This window comes from Maylandia zebra, linkage group LG2 (genome assembly GCF_041146795.1).
Source record: "Maylandia zebra isolate NMK-2024a linkage group LG2, Mzebra_GT3a, whole genome shotgun sequence".
In the NCBI taxonomy this organism is placed as follows: domain Eukaryota; kingdom Metazoa; phylum Chordata; class Actinopteri; order Cichliformes; family Cichlidae; genus Maylandia; species Maylandia zebra.
This window is the reverse complement of record NC_135168.1, coordinates 41817664-41843462: the sequence shown is the minus strand read 5'-3', so window position 1 is coordinate 41843462 and position 25799 is coordinate 41817664. Positions and strand designations below refer to the sequence as shown.

The following is a 25799-nucleotide window of genomic DNA, read 5'->3' as shown; positions in this document are numbered from 1 at the left end:
GACTTGGGTGGGTATGATTGTTCAAAAGCTTTGTGCTTTGTCTCATAGTGGCGTTTGACATTGCCACTTTTAATCAGTGCCACGGTTTCTGAACATATGAGACACACTGGTTTGCTGCTTGCGGCCGGAAGAATGAACATATATGCGTCAGTCCATTCAGTCTTGAAAGTTCTATTTTCGGTGTCTACTTTTCTCTTTTTTGAAAGCGCCATAGTTGTTTTACCTCTTGTGACTCCCGCTCACGTCTTCTCTCACTGTATCGTTAATCGTCTCGCTTGTCATTCACCTCTCACCATGTCTTTCCTCTGTCTGTCTGTGTCTGCACTCAGCGTTGCGATCGCCTTGAATGCGCAGATGTGATTGGCTAAGTAGTGTCACGTGGGCGGCGTAACTCGCACACAATTGGTTAGTATGTTCCCTGGTCTAATACAGCATGTTCCCTGGTCTAATACAATGTAAGGTTACTGCTTAAAATTGAATCGCCCCGTCAAAATTAAATATAATTTAATATTTTGTTAACTATAGGTCCGGGTCCATATAGGATGGCGACTGGGTCCGGACTCGGACCCCGGTCCGCCTGTTAGTGACCCCTGTCTTAAGGCCTGGTCACACTGAATCACTGTGGGTGGGGGGACTCTCAAGGAAACTGGGGGAAATTCCTCACATTGTTCCTCTTTCCACCCTACCCACACTTAAGTATTGCTTAAGAGTTTGTAGTTTGTTTTTTCTTTGATTTTACCGAAAGCTCTGGAAAGTCAGACTGTATTAAAAAAGAGACTTGACTCAAAGTGTTAAAAAAGACACTAAAATTCAAAATAGTAAAAATAAAAAACAAACCCTTAGAGGTATAGTCATGCACTAAGCCTTAAATCCTTTAAATAGCTGTGGTCAAGCATGATTCATGTAAAGAAGCATGTTTACCAGCAGACCAAGCGCATGCGTAACATGTGCACGATGGCCGTTGATAGCGGTTTTTAATACCAGTAGTTTTGGCGACTTGGTGAGGAATGCTGTTGTTGTACTTCCCCATGAAAGTGGTGCTTCCTCCCAGACTATTGTTCTTGGGCAATCAATGAAATGACATCAGTGTGTGTGTGTGGCCACTGAGGGGAATGAATGGGAGGAGATAAGAGGCGGTGGGAGGTAGCTTCTATATTCCACAACACAATTTAAATCCCTCACTTCCGTTTTGTTGTAATAGTCTTTCTCATACCAGCCAGTGTACGTTCCATCTGGGAGGGGATACTTAAAATTTTGTTCCTTTTGTGATAGCAGACTGCTGAGCGACTGCGCCCAGCTCGTAAAAACACCTGTATGAGAGGAGGAATTTTGTGTGCGCCTGCGTCTTTACGGTAGCCGTTGATCCCGCCCTCTCTTTTGATAGAAAACTCGGTGATGTCGCTCGGTCTTTAACGAGCTTGACCCAGAACCCGGAGAAGGAGGGGGAAAAAAGAGGGCAAAAAACAAAAAAAAACAAAAAAACAAAAAAAAAAACGACCGTCTGGAAGGGGCAGGCTTTTCAAGAGCAGGTGAGTAAATTCGTAAATGTTACCATATGGCTGCGTGTGCTGGGGGTCGCGTTTTTCCCCCCTCCATCAAATTATGGGTGCACTGCAGCGCTGGCAAGGAGTGGTCACAGCATCGACTCTCCACGGCTAGCTAACGATGCTAACGTAAAGTTCAAATCGAGACCCTCTATTGCTCGCCGTGCAGGACTCAAACAAGCCTTTGGTGCCAGGAGATAAAACAAAGAAAGCCGTCAGACCTGACTGTGAAGGACGCTTTAACCGAATATTCCCGTGCCTAATCTGTTTTTGCTACCCTAACGCTAGCCTGGCTATTTTTTGGCAGCGATCTGGGACGGCTATGTGGGTTATTGTGATGCTAACGCTGCAAGACAGCCAAACGAGGTCATGCGGGTGCTGAGCGAGCATTCACGCCAACTTGGGCTGATTTGATCTCCGGCGTTGTCATTTATTTGTGTAGTAGCGCTAGCGCAACTACAGAGTAAGTCAAATGCGTGGTCTTTGTTCGCCTTTTATTTATGTCTCTGTGTGCCAGCTCACCGCGTCGCTCCTGCCCCACGCTGCTATCTTAACGCTAGCAAATCAATTCCCGACATTGCGTGGGATTTCAGAAGGGGTGCTAGCAGTTAGCTGATCTTGCAGGTGATAGGTTTTGGGGTGTTCAAGCAGATATGGCAGTGTGATGCTCGAGCGTTTTTTCTTTTTTGCCTGTCTGCACTTAACTGTGGTTTGACCTACTTATCGTTGCAGCTGATGCCTCCTTTCTGCGGGTAGCATCCATATTTTTCAGCTGGAGAAGGGAGCAGATTGCACAGGCTTGACGGTAATTACGATTAGGAGCTCTCCCGTGTCCCGGAGCATAATTGGAAACCTGTTTGGTTAGACGTGTATGTATATGTTGCAGAACTCTCTGAGGTTAATGGTCTTCCATTTGCAGCCTGCCACACATCCTGGGATTATTAGCTTGTCAGCCTGTGAACCTGTTGTGTGAGTCCTGTGTGGACTTGTTTTTGTTAGGAAAGTGCCTGGGTGGGGATAACTGTCAGCCTGTTTGTGTGCCTGAACTCACAAACACTGGTTTCATTAAGGCACAAATGCACACAATGTGTTTTACACGGGCTTCCTGTACCTATCACTTTACCTGTAGCTGACTCATGTGTTCCAGGTGCCACCACACTGTCTGCAAGTCCTTGTTTGATTGTTGATGCGTGCTGCCGACACAGACTACAATTGTGTCTGCTCTCTTGAGGTGTACAGGTTAATCCCCGAAGGGCCGTGTGTGTGTGTGTGTCCCCATCTACGTTCGTGCATGTTAACTGTGTGTGTGCGTTAGGATGTAAGTGGATTAGGAGGCTAAAGCTTCAATCCCATTACAAGCCATGCTCAGCTTAAACTACCACCAGTGGCATCAAACTGACTTGAGAGCAAATTGCAGTTAGTTACTTTGAGATGTGTGAACAGATGTGCATTTCAGCAGTGAATATCTTGTTTCAGTGGGAGCTGGTGCAGGTGCCTCTGTTACTGACTAGATTTTAATTAAGTGGACAGAGGCTATATTGTTGCTTACATGTGAGTATGATCAGATATCCCCTGACAGGAGTGAGTGAGTCACGTTGACTGATGGGTGCAGAATCAGATGGAGCTGTCTGACTCGTGGTGTGTCAGTGTTCGATCAGATGTTGTAGTTGACCTCAAGGCACGGTACTTGACACGTTGAACCTCTTTTACTTCTCCTTGTCATGGTCGACTTGGAACAGTGTGGCTCTTTTAAAGAACAAAATAGGAAAACTTGTTTTTGTAGTTACATAGACTTTTTAAAAATGTGTATAAGTCCATGTTGTGACTCTGTACCTGAAGTCCACATGTAGGGTTGCTCCATTTGTTTCCTCTGGCACTTTGTTTTGTCTTAGGTTGGTCTTTCTGGGCATATGTTTTTGACAGATATATGTGTGTGTATGTGTGTATGTACGTATGTATGTGTATATATGTCAGACCACAATGTCTGAAACCCAAGAGAAGATGGTGATCTGATTCAGTGGTTAGACCACTCTGCTTCTTGAATCAACAGCCCAAAAATAGACTGATTTTAGATGGAGCCTGCAAACAGTCACCGCAAACATTTAATTTGGTTGCATCAGACATGAACTAGTCTTTTAACCAGTCTGAAGTGCTCAGTTATAAAGTTACAACGTCTGCTTACTCAGATTTTGGTTAGTGGATTTATTAAACTTTTAAAAAGCAGAAACTTTGAGTTTTCAGGTAGTTGCAGGCGTACTTTTGGGACCAAATAAAGGAAAATGCGCTAAAAAGCAAAACAATAATTTTCTTGTTTTAGTATTATTTAAAAGCATAACTGTGATTAAAGTGAATGACTTTGTACTTGTAATCTCTAGGAGATTCGAGTGAAAGTAATGTTTGATGTACCTCATGTGAGAACAGAGCATGTAACCGTCCAAAGTTTACGATATGCGGACACGCCACGTGTTTGCTGCCCTGTGCACGATCTGGCCTTACACCTAATGACACCTAACTCATAAGATCATTTCCAGTAGCTGGAGCAGCCGTGATGCTGAGTTTCTCACTTTCTTTCTCACATTTAGCATTAGAAAAGGGAACTCATGATAATGTCAGTGTGTCAGAGTTTTTCTGATGTTATCCCAGATTTTATATTAAAAAAGAAAATGCTCTACTAACTTCTTATTTTAAAATAAATTGCGATGACTTAGCTATGCAGGTTCATAAAAATTGGTTCCCAAAGTTCACAAAAGCAGAACAGAAACCAGTAAATGGAGAACAATATTGGCAGGGTGGGAAGTGCCTTGTGGTCGTGTGATCAACATATTGACCATGGGGGATTTTCGCCGCAGCAAAACACTCTGTTGATGGAAGAAGACAACCATCAGCTGGTGGTTTATGAAAGTGTACCTTAGGTAGGTTTTCAAGGTTTGTGTACAACTGGTTCTATTGGGGTAGAGGATTTATAGTGAGCCAAAGATGCCATTGCGGACCTCTCCTCAGCTCTGATGTCGAATTCATAACATCCTGTTTCTCAGGAAGTGGCTATGAGGGGAAAGGGGAGCGGCAGTGGGACGACATTGATTGTTTTCATTGTTCAGCGAAACTCTGCGCTGACTTTCAAGGCCAAAACTAACAGCTGTGAGAGAGAGAGTCGGATGGAGGACAGAAGCCATGCGCATGTAAAGAGTGACATTATAAACACAGATGCGTGCACAGTCAAATGTGTCCTATGATCTTTTTCTTGCTCCCAAACCCTTTTCACACTTGCGCCTGTGCTCTCAGTTGCACAAACTTCTCATTGTTCCTCCAGCCTCCCAGGCTGACAGCTGCAAATTCCCTCCTGGCTGTGGTTAAACCACAATAACACACTTGCTCACACACAGTGTGTATGTGTGTGTGTATATATATATACATACACACACACACACACACACACACACACACACACACACACACACACACACACTCTCGCCTGCCAAGAAATATCCATCATGGTTTATAATTAATCTTGTGCAAATGGCATTAGTGCTCATTAGTTCAATAAGATGGCCTACAGACAGGTAATGATAATATTAATGATTTTAACAAGCCAAGAATTGAGACTATGCGAGTTTATCACAAAGCTATGTAAACAGAGCAGCTTTAGAGACTTGATTAGTTTATTTTGCTGTGTTTGGGTCACAATGACCAGTAAACCTACCTTGAAGTGCCACAAAAGCACAGTAAACTCTGATCTCTGAGTGATTATTAGCTAGTGTCCTCCTTAGCCTGTTCCACACTGGATGAGTGGGTGGGCTGCTGTGCTGAATTGGCAGGAGACAATGCTAGGAATGCAAGATTAGCTTTTATCTTTGATTCAGCACTCCTTTCCTTATCGCCCCCAACCCCCCCAAGCTTCACCCTCTCATTCCCTCATCTTTCCTACAAGTCCATCTGTTTTATTTGTTTCCAGCTCTTAAAAGTCTGTTCATCTCAATCTCTAAAGGATGAAATCAACCCTGTCTGGTCTGTGACCATATAAAGGCATGTGGGTAACACGACAGCAGTTTGTGATTTGCTCAGGTAGGAGGTTATGACTCTCTGTGAGTCAATGAGGTGACATCATATCACTTCCTGGCAGCCAGCCTTATCCCACATGCAAATGCTGGTTTTGGTTCTCGTGGATTCCTTTGTCTTAGGAAACACTTAAGCCACGCCTGGTTTCCTCATCAGGTCATCCCACTTTCCCTCCCTCTTTTCCCATACTGAACACACCCCATTCTGGGATTTTATTTTATGTTTTTCTTTTTTTAAATGTCGTGTGCTTTGTTAGTCATTATTTTGAAATTCGTACAGGAACAGACAGGCACTGCAGCTGTCAGTTTACTAGGTAAAATGAAACTGAGAAAATGATCTTACTGTGTGGTAATAGTGTGTGGTAATAGTTTTGTTTTTAATTATTTTCTTTATAAGCTCATGCTGGGTCATGAAAGTCAAACGACGAGTCATTCATCATCACATCTTGAGCCCCAATGCTTGCTTTGTGCTTTGCTCTACACCTGTTATCTGAAGTGTAAATGCAGGGCCCTGTTTCTTGTTCAAACTTTCAGCTGCGTTGGTGCATGTGCGCCAGACAGTGTGACTGAAATTTAGTCACCCCCCCACCTCGTCCAACCGGTCATGCAGGTGTGTAGCAATAGCGGGTTTATTCACCTCATGAAGAGCTGGGCCGCTGCAGAACAGGGTGTATCACCAGATAAGAGGATCTGAGTCTCCACTATCCAGTTGCTTGCCTCTGGTATAACAATGTCTCTTTTTAAGGTACAATAACAAAGGATATAGAGGGAGGGGATATAAGGCAGTTAGGAGATTTGGGAATTAATGCTCGGAGCTACAGGTAGGGTGAAAACTGATTAGAGAGAAAAGTTTGGATTAAAAAAAGGGCAAAAAGAAGAGGTAGTAAGAAGAACATATGTTAGAATCTCTAAAACCTGCTTTTGCTTAAGCTCTTTATGCTGAAAATCGATGTTATCCAACCTAGAAATAGGTGCAGGTTGTTCAACTTCCCCAGCTAGCCTCCATATTCTGGCCAAATGTTGAGTAAATACAGGGTGTGTCCAAAGGCTGAAACTACTGTATATCTGTCTCCCTGCTGTGCCTTCCTCCTCACAGAGCGAGCAAACAACCCCCGTTGACACGCTTGTACGGTATTCTCACTGTGTTGCTGATTTTCAAGCCGATGCGTCTTCTCTAAAACACTTCTCGCCCTCTTTCCTCCACCTCTCCTTTCTTTCTCTGCAGTCCATTTCTACCTGCTTCTGGGGCTCGGTGGTTGGGTCACTTTCCACACATGAACAACTAAAGCGCCACTTCTGAACTTGGTGTGATCTCTCACCTCTTCTACCAAAACCTTGCCCACAGGTTAAGGTGTGTATTTTGGATTTTCTGTGAACCCAGTTTAAAGGCAGATGGTGCATTTTTAGTGGTCAACCCATAAGGAGAAGTGTGCAGTTCTCTTTTGGGTTAAAGGTTGTAAGTTGTGGTGTTAAGCTTCCTGTTTCAGTAAAAAAAAAAGCTTCATTCTCTAAGGGTAAAGGTTGTTTATATAAAGGATTTTCTATTTATCACCAGAAATTATTCTACTTGAATGTGGGGGGGAGTGACTTATCCAAGGACAGCATTTAGCTTTTCTCTGCTCTTATCTGAAACTTTATCCATGAAATGTCTTGTGATACAAAGATACTAATACATGTTTTAAAAACTTTTCTTGGCGTCTTATTTCTTGTGTGGTATCGGACAGTGTCAAAATTTAGAGGCTATCTTTGTTTATTTAATGATGGTGTATTAAACTGCATGCAGTCATTGACGTAATGTTGTGATAAAATACTACATATCCACGTTTTATGATTTAACAAACGTTTATGGTTAAGTGCTATAAACCTCTGCTGCAGTTTACCAGTGAAGTTGGGATTTCAGGGTTTTTTCTTTTTCTTGTTTTAATCCTTTGAACACGGTAAATTTTCCCACGCAGAATTTAAATTGGTTGGCCATGCAAATATATTTATTTTAGCCAAAAAAGACATTTATTTTTTTAAAATCAGTTTTCCTCAATTCATCTTTTTTTTTTTTTTTTTTTTTTTCCCTTCCTTGTATTTTGCAAAAGTTCTCTGTTACAAAGTTTTCTGCCTGCAGGCTGACCAGTCGCTGGTACTGGTTTTCTAAGCAGTCTCTCATTCAGTTGAGCCCCATAGGATGTGACTGACAAGGAAAATGAATCAACTGCTCTGTCTTGTATTTGTCACAAAGTGCTCGGAAATGCGACAGAGTGCAAGAGGAACACCTAATTTTATTTATTTATTTTTTTGTCTGTGTGTGTAGAATCCTTGTCTGTTGCTGTTGATGACGTGTGAATATGTGGGAAATATTGCTCATAGTTGTGACATTTGGGGGGGGGAGATGAATGAAATGGACATGACAGGAAGTCTCTTCCTGTAAAATTCTAGTGTATTGGGAAAGTTCTCTGGTTGACGTTCAGTTGGAGGCGTGTCTTTACGCTAACCATTGTAATTTCATCACTGAAGCCAAATCATGAAGAGAACTCTTGTGAAATCCCGTAGCTCTCTAAAAAACCTCTGTCTTAGTTACCAAGCAAGATCTGAGGATAACCACCTCCCCATTCAAATCATGCATCAGCTGGATCTCGCTGTACTCTGTTTGGAGAGTGTGTTTTTGTTATACACCCTCTCCCACTGCTGTAGCCTGTTTTAGGGCTGTATGCATGTGTGTAACGCCCCCTTCTCTCCCCTTGGGGCTGTGTAGTGTGTATGGAGCAGTGCGAGAGCGCAGCGGCTCTGCTGGAGTCGGTCAGGGAGCAGGAGGTGCAGTTTGAACAGCTGACCAGGGCGCTGGAGGAGGAGAGGAGGAGAGTGGGCCTCCCCGCCACTAGCCCCTCAACCTTGGGTCGTCCCCTCCCTCACACACAGGTAACTCCCCAAAGAACCCAAATATTCCCATCTTGAGTCATTTCAACACCTCTACGTCTTTGATTGTATGGATCATTATTCCCTCCATCCAACCCTTGGCGTGAGTTCATGCATCGTTTGTCTCTTGACATTCATCCGTCCATCACTCATCCCCTATCTCCTTGGTCCCACCTCCTCCCATCCAGTGCTCAGCAAGGGCGTTTCTGTGCGTCATTCTTGTAACTTTTTTTTTTTTTTTTTTTTTAGATCTTTCTTTATGGACTCTGATAACATATGTCTGACTCATTAACTCTCATCTGCAAATTTATCATTACATGCCTTCAAAACCTATCAGCATGCCTACAGTGTCACTCACCAGACGCACTCTGACTCGCATTCATTTTTCATTCTCCCCTGCTGTGGAATTTCAGTAATTTTCTTATCCCTTCACAGCATTGTGCATGTGTTGCATAGTCCTCTAAACAAGTTTTCTTCTCCAAGTTTTTGTTTTGTTTTTTAAGATCAGATTCTTTTCTTTTGTGATCATGTCGCATCCTCAGTGTTCATTTGTTTTAAACTCTACTAGATGAATGGCTGTTTAAAAGTCGATATTCATTTCTGCTGTATGCATCAGTCTTAACTGTCTGTGTGTTGGTGCTGCATGTTGTATCTATTAGACTTGCAAATTTGTGTGTTGTACGTTAGAAATTGTTATGGCTGCTCCACAGAGCTTCCAGGTTTGGCAGGAAGCTGACAGGTTGGCTTAGGATGGCTTTTCAAAATGACAGTGGATACATTTTGACCATTTGGCCATTAACTGACACATTTTAGCTCTGATGCTGTCAATATGTCATTATATCTGACAACTGAGAGCACTTATTTTGTTGTCATTTAGCAGATTTGCTAAATGACAATAATGGATTTTGTGCAGATGTTATAAGACGTTACATTTTCTTTTTCAAATAAATTAAAAAAAGAGGGACTATTATAAGTAGGTATTTTCTTACATTTATTTAAAGCTTTTTAGAGGTTTAGCTGTGACTCCCACTTGTTTTGTTTTCCAGACTAATAATTTATGTGGTCCCACTGTTATCATGTGCCATTTTTCTTTACCATAGCGCTTATTTGAGCAGTTAGAAAATAATGGACCTGTTTTTGTTTGTTTGATCAAGTCACACTTTTACAGTAGAGGAGAAATGTTGGCACACTTTTGTAAGCAGTTCTTAAATGTTTTCCTTCCTTTTTCAGGGCGTGCTGACATTGATTAGATCTCATGTTTTGTCTTATGAAAATCCTTGAAAGCCTGAAGGCTACAAAAACTTTGTAATAGCTGTCAATGCTTTATGATAAAGGCACACAGTATCTGTTCTGCGATTATGGGTTCAAATGCATACCAGAGTTGTTTGTAAATCAGATGGTATTAAAGGAAGGACCAGCTCTAGAGGAAGTTTGTGCTTCCTTTACGGTGTATGCACAGTCTGCTCTTCCAATCTTCATATCGCTTTTTAAAAAAAACAAAAACACAGCCCTGCTTCCTTGTGGGCACACAATAAACCGCAGTAGCATTGCAACAAAGTGGAAGAAATTGTAAAAGGTCTTTAAATATTTTTCTGGTCGGCAGTATCAGTAATACTGAAACTGAGTGTCGAAACGCTAAACAGCTGCTGATAAACGCTTCCAAAATAGCTCAGTTGTGCTGCGCTTGCATGTGATTGCCACTAACCGAGGTAGTTGCATTGCTAGAGTGTTACTGTGGTTTAGAAAGAAAGTGTCCCAAGTCGTACACTGTGACAGCCTTTGATTATATAAGAGTTTAGTGCAGGAGGAAACGAGGTGTGAGGATGACTGGCTGCATTCCAAAATGTCCTCCTTCGTGTCTGGCAGTGATTCACAGACCATAAACATGCAGGGACGGTTTGGTCAGCACTGAATGTGCTTCAGCAGCAGTAATATCATCTGAGTGGTTAAAAGTAGACAGCACAGACTACTGGGAACTGTGCCTTTACCCTCAATCTTGTATATTGTTTCAGTGTAATAGTATATTTAATTTTTTTTTTTTTCCTGTGTATTTCACAGTCATGTTTTCCTCTTTTATCCCAGAACGGGCGTTTAGGGGATGCAGACATAGAACGACTGAAGCTGACAGACACATATATAAACGGCACACAGGTATGTGATTGTACAAAGTTAAGCACATTTAAAAAAAATAATGTTCTTTTATCTATGCTTAAATATTTACACGTGTGGTGTCTTTGCTACAGTACAGGATGGTGGACCCTGCACATGGCGCTCTAGATGAGAGCTACACACCAGAGGATGAATCTCAGGAAGTGCATTCAGTCTTTTCCGAAGAAGGAACCACGCGGCGGATGGACAATGGGGTATGTTAATCTAGCGCATGCTTCATTTTCACCGATGATATCAGACGTTATAAAATTTTAATTTAGCCATGAACATTTTAAAACACTGGACTGATCTCACTATGCCACAGATGAAGAAACCGATATCGCGCACAGTCCTGCCTACTGAGTCATTGTCCATCGATGGGGGCTTGTCAGTGCCTGGTATGGGCGTCTACAGCGCCACATTGGACCGTCCTTACAGGCAGCCTGGTGGAATGGACTACCCCACTGCTACAGTACCCAGAAACTACCACTATGGTCCTGTGGGTGGTTACGATGACTATCGCGGAGGTCTGCCATCAGAGGCCTACGCTAGTCTGAGCAGGGGTTCACACATGGATGATCGCTACAGGTGATTGATGCTTCTAGACAGTGTCTTGACGTTTAATGGTGACTGCTTTGCGCTACATTCAAGCATACACGTCTTTACAAGCCACAGTGTAACGGAAGTTTCCATCATTGCATACAGGGGAATAACTTCCTGTTTTGCCTCATTAATTATTTAACTTTTTAGCCCTTGTTAATACTAATAGACATGTTTTTCCACACTCAATAATTCAAAGCTAAATATAATTCCCCCTTTTTTTTTTTTTTTAAGCATGCTTTTTTTGTAGTGCATATTCTAAATAATCATTCAGTCATGTGTGAAACTGACATGAGCAGAATTTATAGTTGACAGGCCTTGAACTTAACACCATAATAACATGATGGTAACATAGCCAGTCTATAAACATCTGTTCCGCATTTGTCCACAGACCATGAAGTGTCAGGCAGAAGCCGAGATGTGACATCAGATAACACGTGTCGATCTTTTCCACATTAGCAGCACCTATCCTGCTATCTCTGTCAATCTAACACTGTCTTTTCTTTGGAAAAGAAAGGATTAAGCTAACCCGACTCATCACTTTCATAACTGCCATCTTTACTCAGGCCAATGGATGGCTACAGGACTCTGGACTCTGGCTACCGGGCTCCGAGCCGCCAGCAGCTCGACCCGTACGCAGCACAGCCCCAGGTGGGTCGGGGAATGAGGGCCATGGGCTCTGCGATGGAGATGCGGTATGGGCACGGTCACTATGGTTTGGAGGATGATCAACGTAGCATGGGATATGATGAATATGGAATGGGGCCTCCACCTATGCACCCTGGAGGCTATGGTACCATGCCACGCCTGGGACCGGGGCCTGGGGGTATTGATAGACGAAGACTGAGGTAAAATAAAAACGTACTGTTCTGCACTAAGTCAATTCACAACATTACATAGTTTATTGGATAAATAAACACTCTTGATAAATGCTTCCATCCACTTTTACAGGAGCTGCGAGGACACTTTGGACAGTGACATAGGCAGCGTTGAGCCATACGCCTGGGCCGTCCCGATGACAATGGAGAGAGGAAGCATGGCTTCTCTGGACAGCACATTGAGAAAACCTCCTACTTCGTGGAGACAGCCAGAGCTTCCGGAGGTTATCGCCATGTTGAATTACCGCCTGGATCCTGTCAAGACCAACGCTGCTGCCTTCCTCCAGCACCTCACATTCAAAAATGACAAGGTAAAGCAAACTCTGCAATTGTGTTTCTGGTAGTTCTCTCTTTGTATGCTGAGTTGTAGTGTTTCTTCTGCAAATTTCTTTTTTTTTTAAAGGAAGTATCTAATTATGTTTGTAGGTTAAATCAGAGGTGCGCCGCCTAAAGGGCATCCCAGCTTTGGTGTCGATGCTGGACCATCCTAGTAAGGATGTGCATCACTCAGCCTGCGGGGCTCTGAAGAATATTTCATATGGACGAGACCAAGACAACAAAATCGCCATCAAGAACTGCGATGGCGTACCTGCTCTGGTTAGATTACTGAGGAAAACGCACAACCAGGATCTCACAGACACTATCACAGGTATCACTGTTATGTAAAATACTTGTTTTTTGTTTTTTGATATATGTGGCTCTTAAATGTTACTACTATTTGGAAGATTTGTGTGGTGGTTATATTTTCTTATTTTAAAGGCTCAACTGTCTCTTTATTTCATTCTAATATTCATTCTAAATTATCCCAGGCACCTTGTGGAACCTTTCATCCCACGATTCGGTTAAGATGGAGATTGTGGACCACGCCCTGCATGCCCTAGTTGACGAGGTGATTGTTCCACACTCAGGCTGGGAGAGAGGGAACAGCGGAGGAGGAGAAGAAAGCTGCAAACCACGCCATATGGAGTGGCAGACCGCCTTGACCAACACTGCTGGCTGCCTTAGGTATGCAAGAGATCAATGGATGCAAAGCAGAGGAAGTTGAAGAAGGAGAAAAGGAAGCTTATTTTAAGGAGAAAACATGCAATTATGTGCTTAACTTCTCTCCCTTTACTTCAGGAATGTGAGTTCAGAACGCAGCGAGGCCAGGCGAAAGCTGAGGGAATGCACGGGGCTGGTGGATTCACTTATGTACATGGTCCAGTCACAGATCAACTGCAAAGATGTGGACAATAAGGTTAAAAATTCACTTATAACTGTCCCTTTTTTCGCAAGACAGTTGTGCGATTTTAAAAAAATAAATGAATAAATAAAAATTGGAGTTTGAGCCTTTTGTCCCCATTCACCCCTTCTTCCTATAGCTGGTGGAGAACTGCGTCTGCCTTCTGAGGAATCTGTCCTATCAGGTTCACCGTGAAATCCCCGGCTCTGAACAATACGCAGAGGCCATACCTGTCAACCAGGGCCCAGCTCCAGCCAGTAAGGGCGGCTGCTTTGGCTCTAGAAAAGGCAAAGGTTGGTGTTTTACAGCTACATTGTGTCAGATTTGTGGTTGAGTGAGTGGCAGTTACTGGTGGGGTTGAGCTTTTTGGTGGCAGAAGACCCTTTCCCTGTTTTTCACACTCTACTGTTTCCCCCCCTTTCCTTTTCTCCCTCCTTATTTCTTCCCACCCTATTTCACTTCTTCCTCTCTGTGCTCTGTTTAGATGAGTGGTTTTCCAAAGGTAAGAGTTTGCGTTTGGTGTTCTCACGAACCGGCGAAGCTGTCCATCCCTCTCATCACATTATTTTACTAATGCATATTGAAACACCTGGAGAAATAACGTTGAATTTACACGCATTCCACAGGCATGATCACACATAGCATTGCATGCTGATGGTGCTTGTTCCACTGGTTGCATGTTGGACCAGATAACAAGACTGAGAATATGAAAATGGTTATACCCCCCCCTCCCAACATCACTATATCTGTCTTATCTGCTGTTTCTTTTTTTTTCTGCAGGAAAGAAGGATGTAGATGATGGAAGTGCAGATATGGTTGATATTCCAAAGAGAACGACACCTGCCAGAGGTACTGTTTGTGTGTCTGCTTCTCTTTCAGATGATTTATAGTTGATCAGGGAGCTTGTGTTCATATAAAAGCATACAACTCTCTCTCTCTCTGCCAACTTTAGGTTATGAGCTTTTGTTCCAGCCTGAAGTGGTTCGTGTTTACACGTCACTGCTCAAAGAGAGCCAGAACCCATCAGTGCTCGAGGCTGCTGCCGGCGCCATCCAGAACCTGTGTGCTGGCCGGTGGACTGTTAGTATCATTTCTTATCAGTGATTCAGAGCTGGCTCTCTGCTATAAAAGGCTAATGTTTAATTTTGAACTTTAAAAGTGCATGAACCCTGAATAGTTGGGTCTGTCTTTGTTTTTATGTTATTAGATGACAACTAAAGTTGATCTGTTCTTTGTGCTTTTCATACAGTATGGTCGGTATATCAGGGCAAAGGTGCGTCATGAGCAGGGACTCCCCATGATGGCAGAACTGCTGGCTCATGGCAATGATCGTGTGGTTCGTGCAATGTCTGGAGCTTTGAGGAATCTTGCCATTGACAACCGAAACTGTGAACTGCTAGGTAAGATTGTTTCTTCTTAGCTGTTATCTATTATCTTAGCATCTGTGTCATTTTTTTTTTCTAAACATTCATTGCACTTGGGTTAAGAGTAAGAGTTTCTCTTGCAGGTTTGCATGCAGTGCCTCACCTTGTGGCCAACCTGCCTGGAGCCCAGAATCAGTCTGGGCGTAATCTATCCGAGGAGACAGTTGTGTCTGTACTGAGCACGCTCAGTGAGGTGCTAGGCAACAGATTGGAGCCAGCAAAGGTCCTTCGAGAGAAACGAGGCATCGAGAGCCTGGTGCTAATCAACAAAGATGGGTAAGTGTTCTCTGAGTGTAGAAAAGGTGCTTTGCGTATGTGGTTTTTTTTTTTTTTTTTTTTTTTTTTTGTGTATAAAAGCAGCTGTTTTCTAACCGGTGTAAACCGTGTGTGTTATATAACAAAACTCATCAGAGATGATAACAGCTCAAACCCTTATCTCTGGTTATCTTTCAGCAAGCGCTCTGATCGCGAAGTGCGGGGGGCGAGCCAGGTCCTGCAGCTCGTCTGGGCTCACAAGGAACTGCGCCGACCTCTTGAGAAAGACGGCTGGAAGAAAACTGACTTCATGGTTAACATTAACCCAGGCACCACTACCACTAACGGCCCGAGCACTCGAGCTAACGGCACCTATGAAGACAGCACTACACCCCTCCTGGACAGAGGTGAGCAGAGAAAGTATTTACCGGTACATTAAATTTTGCAGGAGGGTTATTTATGAAGAGTTTTACAGCTTAACTCATGAATTGTTTTTCTTTGTGTCAGGGGAAAAGAGGGACATGATTCCCCTGAATGACATTGGCCCTGGTTAGTAGATTTCTTTTAGATTTCTTTTGTTTTTGGGGGTTTTTGTTCTGCCTCAAGATTAAATCTTTAGCAAATTTTAACCTGTTTTCATCTTCCTTCAGAGGCCTACTCTACACTGGACCAGAAAGAAAGGAGACACACTCTGGATGAGACCACAGACACTTTACCGGTACTTAAAGTCACTATTAACATGTTGGATTGCTGGCTTAATGACATTAATCCCTAACCTCCTGCACAGCTCTGAATATTTCCTGATTGTAACCTTTTAAAACCTCACGATTACTGACACATCTTTTCTCACACTCATTTCCTGTCCGCCTTCTTTCTGTCTTTCTCGGCTCCTCTCTCAGCGAGGGGTGTATGGGGGCAGAAAGGGCTCCCTGCCTCTATTGGACTCCTACGATGGTTAGCCCTCCCCCATCCCCTCTACCCCCTCTGCATGTAACAGCATGGTATGTCCAACTGACCTCTATTCCTGCATGAACTTTATGAACTCCTTTTTGTCTCTAATAACTGAAAACCTGAGTGAAACCTGGTCCAAGTCTGATTGTGAACTAAAACAGGCAGAGGTGTCGTTGTACTGATGCTTAAATATGAGATACCCTGATGTGTTGTGTATTCATGCTGGTATAGTATGCTGCTAGGTGTTCCTTGTGCATTGTCCTCTGTCATTGTAAATCCGAACCCCGGGCTGATCATTAAATAACAACATTTAGATCCTCAGAATAATAACTGTTTATGCATTAGTGTTGTCACAATACCACAGTTTTAAAAGTTACTTACAGTCCTTTTAATACAAAACCAAAGTTCTGTGTCAGTTTTCTACCCGGTTGCTGTACATGATCTCATGGGACTGTTTGGTACAAATGGCATGAAACTTCAGGCCCATTTTGTGCCTTATGCATGCATTTATTTTGTTAAATGCCATACAAAAAAGTTACTGGTCACATTTGTTGTTCTTGGCAAGAAATGGCACATGAAAATCAAAACGATTCTGATGAAATTGATGCTTCCCAAAGCAGTTTTGCTGTGACAGCTACTCTAATCTTAGTCCCCCTCAAAGTCCTTTACAATCAGCTGCTGGAGTGGATTTAAGAATGTCAGGAAGTGTTAATGCTTTTGTCATGTTGTGAAATATTTGTCTGGTTTTTCGGAGATCCACTGTTGTGGGTTGTTATTTGTGTGTGAGAGCACACTCTTGTGGTTGTGTCGGCTACTACAATAACAGACACCCAAGAATAGAAATGGGTTTCATTGATTTCTTTGAGTTTGTGAGGAAAGTAGTGGCAAAAAGTGCTATTTCTTAACAGCTTTGTTTGGATTACCTTGTAAAATGTTCCTGACTGCATGACCAGAACGGTGAGGGTTTTAAATAAACATGTTTGGCAGTTAAGACACGTAACAAATCACACACAGAGCAGCCCGGTCGTTAATGGATGATTGACTTCAGCACAGACTTCAGTTTATTATGGATTAGTTCTATGTGCAGGGCAGCAGGCCAGGAACTAGAATCTAATTTAACTAAACTAAAGCAGTAATGTGATTATAGTAGCCTCCTGTTGAAAGGTCGTTTACTGTGACAACACTAGTGTGTAGATTGCCATACTTATACCACACAAGTCTTTGTGTTGCCTCCTTGTTTGATGTCTAAATCAGCCACATATCTTTTGTACTTGTTTTTTTTTTTTTTTTGTTTTGTTTGTTTTAATCATTGTGTTTTTGTCTCTTCCTCCAGAAAAACTGATAGTTTGCATCACCCAGACTGGGCCGTCCCTGCCCTACCACTGCTACTGAGGAGAGAAGATCCAGACTCTCCCTCTCCTCACCCCTTCCTTTCCCCGTTTCTCTCTCTTATCACCACACAAATGGGATCAAAACATGGGGGCGGGGGGGTTGGCATCCAAAGAAAGTGGTTGTGTTGCAGGCAAAGACTTTCAAGCAACACACACATGCAAATTCAGTTGTAGCAGCAGAAATGTATTCCGTTTATAACTTATAATTATTCTGTAAAGGCAATCACCTTTGTTGACAATCATTTGATTCTGGTGTTGTCCTCTGGCTTGCTTTTTTTTTTTTTTTTTTTTTTTTTTTTTTTTTTTTTCTCCATGCTGTTAACTTTTTTTTTTTCTTTTTTTTCCTCTTGGCAATTTTATTGTCATGTTACAGCCACCTGACATTGGCCCTGATAAGTTTGTATTTAGACATTTAAGTAGGGTATATACTGTATATAAAAAGAAAAGGGGGGTGACTGCAGTAGTTTTGGCTCATTAATTTAATTAATGGGAGGTTGGGACACACCGACAGCCCGCCCTGTAGATTGAGAATGTTTATATAGGAGTTATTTTCCTGTCTAGAGTTATTTTCTCTCAGTTGGGATGACAAGAAAGGGCAGGTGTGTGTATATTTATCATACAGTAAACCTGTGGGTGTGTGTGCACGTGGAAAATGAATATGGACCTTTTGAATGATTGTGTGTTGATCCAGATGACACCACATGTTTTTCCATCAGTTATGCTTTTTTTTTTTTTTTTTTTAAATTGTGTGCTCCTCTTCCTGTGATGAAGCTGTTCTTGTTTTGTTCCCTTTATGTCCCTCCCCACATGGAACATTTAGGAGAATTTCAGCTGCTTTATTTTGGATTTTCCTGTTTGGGTTTAGCCAACTAAACCAGCCAACACTTCAGACCTGGTACTGAGATGAAGCTGTGAACAAACACTACTAAGCCACTAAAATATTTCGACATACAGCTTCAGAAGGCCCTTAACCATTCCTGTACACCTGCCTGTTCATCTTTTCTTTTTCTTTTTTTTTTTTTTCTTCTGGACCAGCTGAAGTGACTTTTTGGAAGAAATTTAAATATAAAATTCTGTAGCTGTTTTTTATACATGCTTGTCTGTATTAAAACATTTGGGAGGCTTCTGTACTCAGAGGAGACTCGAGTTTTAACAGGTTGGGAGAGATACAGGTGTAATTTAAACTGGGAGGCTGGCAGAAGGCACATTTTGTTTTTTGGGTTTGTTTTTTTTGTATTTCTTTGTGCGTCTGTTTCTTTTTATTTTCTGGAGGTTTATATGTATGGGAGTGGTGGATGAGAGCATTATGCAATTTGTTCTACTTTATAATTCCACTTTTACATCAGAGTTGTTTTAAAGGCAAAAGAGACCAATCATCTTTTTGTTTTTGTTTTTTACTCTTCACACACATAGTATATTTGTACTGTTGCCTATCCATGTAAAATTATGATGTACCATTCATTACCTGCCTTGGCTCTGAGAAGTTGCTTTCGTTTTTTCTTTTTTTCAGTGACGTATGTAACTGGTTGTTTTTTATAAATAAAGATCTTTTCCTAGACAAGCTTTGGTAACGTGTGCTTGATGTGGCTGTGTGCTGATGTGAGGAAGGACTCCTGTATCGTGTGGATAAACATATCTAATTAAAGAGGGGAAATGCATCTGTGTAATTTCATCCCCTCACTCTTGTAAAGGCAAATGCTAATAGTTGGTGTGTTTGATATTCACTCCCTCACATCTTTAGATCGAATTAGTAGTGCTTTCAGTTGGGAAATGCTTTTTATTTAAGAGACAAACACGTTAATCTCCTAACTTAAGACCTCAAACTGCTCACGCCTTGTGCTCAAGCCTTATTAAAGCCAGCTAACCTTCAAGCGCCACAGTAAAGCTGGAGGCCGGGCGAGCGTTGACGTTCTCGGCTTTGCTGTTTGTCTCTGGTTACACACAGAGCAGCATGTTGACAGGAGGGTAGTGTCCTGAAGGTGTGCGTGTGTTTGCTTCCAAACATGTCAAAGATACAGTTGGTTGTCTGTGGATATGAAAGTGTTTAGGTGTTTCAAGTATGCAGCGCATCTGAAATGCATCGTGGGCTGGTTGAGAAGCAGCTGCTGGATCACGAGGGCTATGAGCAGATGTCGGTGTGAAAGTTTGATATTAGTTAAGGTATGATGTGCATGCGTCTGCTTGGAATATAAAATTAACCTTAAATTGAATACACAAGGTGCAGGAAGACAGCCAGTGAGGGCATGTTAGTGGTGTTTTAGCACTGTGAGGGAGTTTTATTCTATAGTGTGGAGGTTCACATGCTTTTTGTAGTAGCTACTAAACAATTTATTCATTCTTGAATCTCTTTACTTTTAGTTGTAACAGTTTGAATCACACCAGCATACACATAATACTCCTGCTTTCATCTCTCAATCTCAAGCAGTCATTTTCACTTTTAAAAGCCACAGAGTCCTGTTTACAAGGGAAGCTACAGATTAATGATTTATGAGAGATGTGCCAAAAATGCCTACATGTATTTTAAGTTTTGAGAAGTAGGCCTGATTTGAGTTTTTAAGCGTGTAAAAGGTATAAAGCCCCACAATAGACTGGCAACCTGTTCAGAGTGCATCCTGCCTATTAGCCAAGGGCACCTGAGCTAGACTCCAATGCCCCCTTATCCTGAAATGTATAAGACAGATTGATATGCAATTTGAGAATTTTGGTTAAAAAAATAAATAAAGCAAAACCTCTTTCACTTCTACTTATCTTCTTTAACAGGTCTTGACATTAGCTAGAAACAGCCATCACTGCTGAAATTGAACAAAAATGAAGCTAAACTGCAGAAGCAGTGTGTGAAAACCTAAGCATGCTCCATGATTCAGTAGCTCGTAGAACCACCTTTAGCAGCAGTAAGGAGTTTTCTGTATGACTTCATCTGTCTCTCACGTCACTGTAACAGAATTTTGGCCCGCTCTTCTTTACAGCATTGCTTCAGTTCATTGAGGTTTGCAGGCGTTCGTTTATGCACGGCTCTTTTAAGGTCCCACCACAGCATTTCAGTCAGGCTGAGGTTTGGACTTTTACTGGGCTGTTGCAACAACTCGATTCTTTACTTTTCAGCCATTCTGTTGTAGATTTGCTGCTGTGCTTGGTCAACTTGTGCCAAGCTATACAGGGAGTGCAGAATTATTAGGCAAATGAGTATTTTGTCCACATCATCCTCTTCATGCATGTTGTCTTACTCCAAGCTGTATAGGCTCGAAAGCCTACTACCAATTAAGCATATTAGGTGATGTGCATCTCTGTAATGAGAAGGGGTGTGGTCTAATGACATCAACACCCTATATCAGGTGTGCATAATTATTAGGCAACTTCCTTTCCTTTTGCAAAATGGGTCAAAAGAAGGACTTGACAGGCTCAGAAAAGTCAAAAATAGTGAGATATCTTGCAGAGGGATGCAGCAGTCTCAAAATTGCAAAGCTTCTGAAGCGTGATCATCGAACAATCAAGCGTTTCATTCAAAATAGTCAACAGGGTCGCAAGAAGCGTGTGGAAAAACCAAGGCGCAAAATAACTGCCCATGAACTGAGAAAAGTCAAGCGTGCAGCTGCCAAGATGCCACTTGCCACCAGTTTGGCCATATTTCAGAGCTGCAACATCACTGGAGTGCCCAAAAGCACAAGGTGTGCAATACTCAGAGACATGGCCAAGGTAAGAAAGGCTGAAAGACGACCACCACTGAACAAGACACACAAACTGAAACGTCAAGACTGGGCCAAGAAATATCTCAAGACTGATTTTTCTAAGGTTTTATGGACTGATGAAATGAGAGTGAGTCTTGATGGGCCAGATGGATGGGCCCGTGGCTGGATTGGTAAAGGGCAGAGAGCTCCTGTCCGACTCACCTGATCTGAACCCCATTGAGAACCTGTGGTCCATCATCAAATGTGAGATTTACAAGGAGGGAAAACAGTACACCTCTCTGAACAGTGTCTGGGAGGCTGTGGTTGCTGCTGCACGCAATGTTGATGGTGAACAGATCAAAACACTGACAGAATCCATGGATGGCAGGCTTTTGAGTGTCCTTGCAAAGAAAGGTGGCTATATTGGTCGCTGATTTGTTTTTGTCAGAAATGTATATTTGTGAATGTGGAGATGTTATATTGGTGTCACTGGTAAAAATAAATAATTGAAATGGGTATATATTTGTTTTTTGTTAAGTTGCCTAATAATTATGCGCAGTAATAGTCACCTGCACACACAGATATCCCCCTAAAATAGCTAAAACTAAAAACAAACTAAAAACTACTTCCAAAAACATTCAGCTTTGAAATTAATGAGTTTTTTGGGTTCATTGAGAACATGGTTGTTGTTCAATAATAAAATTATTCCTCAAAAATACAACTTGCCTAATAATTCTGCACTCCCTGTAGTTGCTGCACAGGCAGACTCACATTTGACTCTAGAATACTTTGGATCGCTTTAACATTTAAAATGCTGAGACCTGTGAAGTTTAAGATATAGCTCTTGATGGGCTTTATTGCAGTTTCTCAGAGCACTGCAAGGTCTGATCTTGAGTTAAGTCTCGTGGGACATCCGCTCCTGGGAGGATTGGCAGCTTTCTTTAGAATCAGAATCAGAATACTTTATTGATCCCTGGGGGAAATTATTTTTTGTTACAGTGCTCCATTTTAAACCAACATTAAGACAAGACAGACAATACGCTAACTAAGAATAGTACAATATATACATATATATACATACATACATACATAAGTCACTTATAAATATTTGGAAAAGAAACATGTGTAGTTGTAGCAGCAAACAGTGTGTTAAGTGGATGCGTTGTACAGGGAGATGGCCACAGGCAGGAATGATTTCCTGTGTCGTTCAGTGGTGCTTTTCGGTAATCTCAGTCTCTCACTGAACGAGCTCCTGTGACTGACCAGCATGTCATGGAGTGGGTGGGAGGTGTTATCCAACATTGTCTTTATCTTGGACAGCATCCGCCTCTCCGACACCACCTTGAGGGAGTCCAGCTCCATCCCCACAACATTGCTGGCCTTACGGATCAGTTTATTAAGTCTGTTGGCATCTGCGACCCTCAGCCTGCTCCCCCAGCATGCAACAGCATAGAGGATCGCACTGGCCACCACAGACTCATAGAAAATCCTCAGCATTTTCTGGCAGATGTTGAAGGACCTCAGTCGCCTCAAAAAATAGAGACGACTCTGGCCCTTCCTGTAAAGTGCTGTGGTGTTTTTAGCCCAGTCCAGTTTATTGTCAATGTGTACTCCAAGGTATTTATAGTCCTCCACAATGTCAACACTGACCCCCTGGATTGAAACAGGGGTCAAGTGTTTCCTGGTCTTCCTGAAGTCCACGATCAGTTCCTTGGTCTTTGCCACGTTGAGCTGCAGATGATTCTGCTCACACCACGTGACAAAGGAGTCGACCACAGCCCGGTACTCTGTCTCATCATCCCTGCTGATGCATCCAACCACCGCAGAGTCATCAGAAAACTTCTGAAGATGGCAGGTCTCTGTGCAGTGGCTGAAGTCTGTGGTGTAGAGGGTGAAGAGGAAGGGGGAGAGGACAGTCCCCTGTGGTGCCCCTGTGTTGCTAATCACCTTGTCAGACACACACTGTGGGAGACGTACATATTGTGGTCTTCCTGTCAGGTAATCAACAATCCAGGACACCAGAGAAGCATCCACCTGCATCGCTGCTAACTTATCACCCAGGAGGGTCGGCCTGATGGTGTTGAAAGCACTGGAAAAGTCAAAAAACATGACCCTCACAGTGCTCGCCGGCTGGTCCAGATGGGTGTAGACACGATTGAGCAGGTAGATGATCAATCGTGTCTTTCTTTAGTGTTTCTCACTTGTGAATAAATTATTAAATTGTTTGGAAATGACCTGATGAGCCTTCCCAGATTGATGGGCACCAACAGTAATTTCTCTTCAATTATTATATACATATTGATTTATTCTTTTTATTTACTCACTCAGCTGCAAAGGAGAAATCATGAAAGAAATCTTCTGCTACAAAGGTTTTAGACTTTGTTCACAGCTATAAAGCTACAAGGAAAGAATCACAGTGACAAATGAGTCCTGAAATGTATATGTGGACATGTGAGTGCTGCTTTAAGACATACTGAGGAGGGAGAAAGAAATAGTAAATCTATCCTTTCGACATGGAGCCCTGTGAAGTTCCCTTGCCAAAATTAGCAGGCTCCTCATTCATGATAGGAAAGGCAATATAACCGGCATGTAAATATCTCAAAGAATTTCCAGTTTATGAAGGTAATCTTATAGCAACATTTATAGCTGAACTCCTTGCTTACAGCTTTAATATTAGAGCTGGAATTAACTGCACAGCTGTTGCAAGCAGCTATCTGACTCAGATGTGCGCCTGTCTGGGTTACTCACTGCATGTGTGTAATGCTTGCAACCTGTGCAGCTGGTGCAGACACACACACACCGCTCTTTAAACCTGAGACCACCAAACGCAGCAGATTCTCCCCCTCTCCTTCATGGTGTCCTATCATTCGGTGTCATTTCTATTTAGGGCTCCTCCGCTGTTCCTCGTTTCCTCACTAACGCTCAGATAGAAGCACCAGCATTTAACTCCTGCACACCATATCGGAGGGGGGAAAAAACCCGCTGGGAGGACCAAGGGAATACTGTACGTGATCGAGAGAGGAATGTAGAGCTGGATTCATCACAGGGACACCACACCACTGGGATTTTATGTGTGGCTTTACGCTTCCTTCCTTATACTCCCTAGAGGTGATCTGTGGAGGACTATGCGTGACCATACAAACAGATAGAGCAACGGACCAGCTTTGATTTGGCTCATGGATACACTCAGCGTCCCTGGTCCATCCGCTTCGAACTCGGATAACGAGTCCCCTGAACATACTCCAGACCCAGATTCCTCCCGCCACACCACCCACACTGGTGGGCAGAGCGGGCTCGGTGGCCTGGGATATGGGATCAGGGTAGCGTGGCACCACCTGAGGCCCTTCATCCCCTTCTTTCTCATCAGTTCCATGGTGGTAGCTCTCGTCTACCTGATGCAAGCCATCATCTACGGGGGGCCCTTCAAAGACCCGCTCTTCTTTGTCAAGTTTAATGAGCGCTGGCCGCGACCGACTCCACCCCGAGTGGACACAACGTCCTCTACCGAGCTTTTTGGTCTGATCACCCCCTCGTCATTTGAGGAAGTCCATATTGACGTGCACAGAGACAACGGCACAACGTGAACTGGAATGTAGAAAAGAAGGACTCCAGGGGGACCACACGCTGCTCTTGGATTAAAAGAGCACATACTAATATTTGAGTGGGAGACATTTCCCTGCCGGTCCTCTGTCCCTCTTAAAATAAAATATAATGGATGAAAATTTTATTTCAGCAGCTGAATCAGGTTTCTTTAAAATCCATTTAAATATTCAGTGTGCTCCAGCTTTTGTTTCTCTTATGAAACGAATAAAAGTGAAACTACAATTATTTTTTACAACTTTTGGAAGATTTTGTTATTTGCACTGAAGGTTCTTGCATGGCGCTCAAAATGTATAAATCACTACCAGTTTTATACATTTTTTTTAAAGCAGAAAATGTGTCTGTGCGATTTGTAGAGTGAAGCACTTATGATTTTAAATGCTTGGCCTGGTTTTCTCTCTGCACTGAACAGCAAATGTGCTTTTCCTGTACGTTAAATAAAGTGTCAGTCGTCCGAGGTGGAAAAGTCAAACAGTGATGTTCCAGCATCGCAGTCCTGTAGTCTCCCTTTTCCTGATTTGTGTTACTATCCCAGCTCTACGCAAACACTGTCCAGGAAGCACTTAGAGGGAATTTATTACTCTAAAGAATGTAACGTTTGAACAAAACCAGCTTGAATTGTCTAACTCAGGCTTCTGAAGCCTCATTTTGACCTCATCTTAACGGCAGAGTTTATTTTTTTAGACAAAGTAAAAGGTGTAAATTGTGTCCCCCATCACCTTCAGCCTTTCACAGCTGAAAATGCTTTATAGACTTGAAAAAATATGAATCTATCCTTTAACCTTCCAGTGGAGTTAATGTACTTTTCTACCTCTCACCACTAAAATCCAGCTCCTCTGTTCATAAGTAGAAAATATTCACGATTCTCTCCGTGAGTGTTTCCCCTATAAATGCATCTCTTGTGCTCATTACTCATTGCTATCACTGTATATAAATATATGCTTAGAGAGCAAGAGATGTAGGATTACATCCTACTTCAAAACCTACTGGTGGATAAAAATAATTTTATATTGATATGCTTACTAGCCAAGGTCCCTCATAAAAATTGTTTATCTCACATTAGACGGTGAAAAAGTTGAGTGGTAACTTTTAACTGTTATGTGTCTGTGCCATTTTAAAATGTCATGTAATGTAATAACAACTGAACAAATCCATGTGTTAA

At 42.4% G+C, this 25799-nt stretch overlaps 1 protein-coding gene across 10 annotated transcripts; it reads left to right on the top strand.

Moving 5' to 3' along the window:
- Positions 1–1217: 1217 nt before the first annotated feature.
- On the top strand, positions 1218–18933 carry LOC101482979 (catenin delta-1). Of its 10 annotated transcripts, XM_076874265.1 has the most exons (23): positions 1218–1529; positions 2277–2349; positions 6825–6950; positions 8343–8506; positions 10586–10654; positions 10747–10866; positions 10977–11239; positions 11818–12099; positions 12203–12440; positions 12556–12778; positions 12939–13134; positions 13249–13366; positions 13491–13644; positions 13836–13853; positions 14132–14200; positions 14304–14431; positions 14601–14751; positions 14859–15051; positions 15229–15437; positions 15538–15579; positions 15681–15748; positions 15930–15984; positions 17315–18933. In XM_076874265.1, exons 4-23 carry the CDS (start codon positions 8348–8350, stop codon positions 17371–17373), a joined length of 2814 nt encoding a protein of 937 aa, XP_076730380.1. In that variant the 5' UTR covers positions 1218–1529; positions 2277–2349; positions 6825–6950; positions 8343–8347; the 3' UTR covers positions 17374–18933. The 10 variants fall into 10 exon arrangements, with proteins under 10 accessions (XP_076730380.1, XP_014268132.1, XP_014268137.1 ...); XM_014412646.4 differs by lacking the exon at positions 2277–2349; XM_014412651.4 differs by lacking the exon at positions 2277–2349 and having other exon boundaries at positions 15930–16031.
- The last annotated feature ends 6866 nt before the right edge of the window (positions 18934–25799 follow it).

Excerpts from the sequence above, each read along its gene's own strand:
- LOC101482979 (XM_014412649.4), top strand. The coding sequence starts at position 8,348 with ATGGAGCAGTGCGAGAGCGCAGCGGCTCTGCTGGAGTCGGTCAGGGAG. Across the intron at positions 11,240-11,817 it reads CACATGGATGATCGCTACAG|GCCAATGGATGGCTACAGGA; the intron begins GTGATTGATGCT and ends ATCTTTACTCAG. Across the intron at positions 15,749-15,929 it reads AGACCACAGACACTTTACCG|CGAGGGGTGTATGGGGGCAG; the intron begins GTACTTAAAGTC and ends CTCCTCTCTCAG.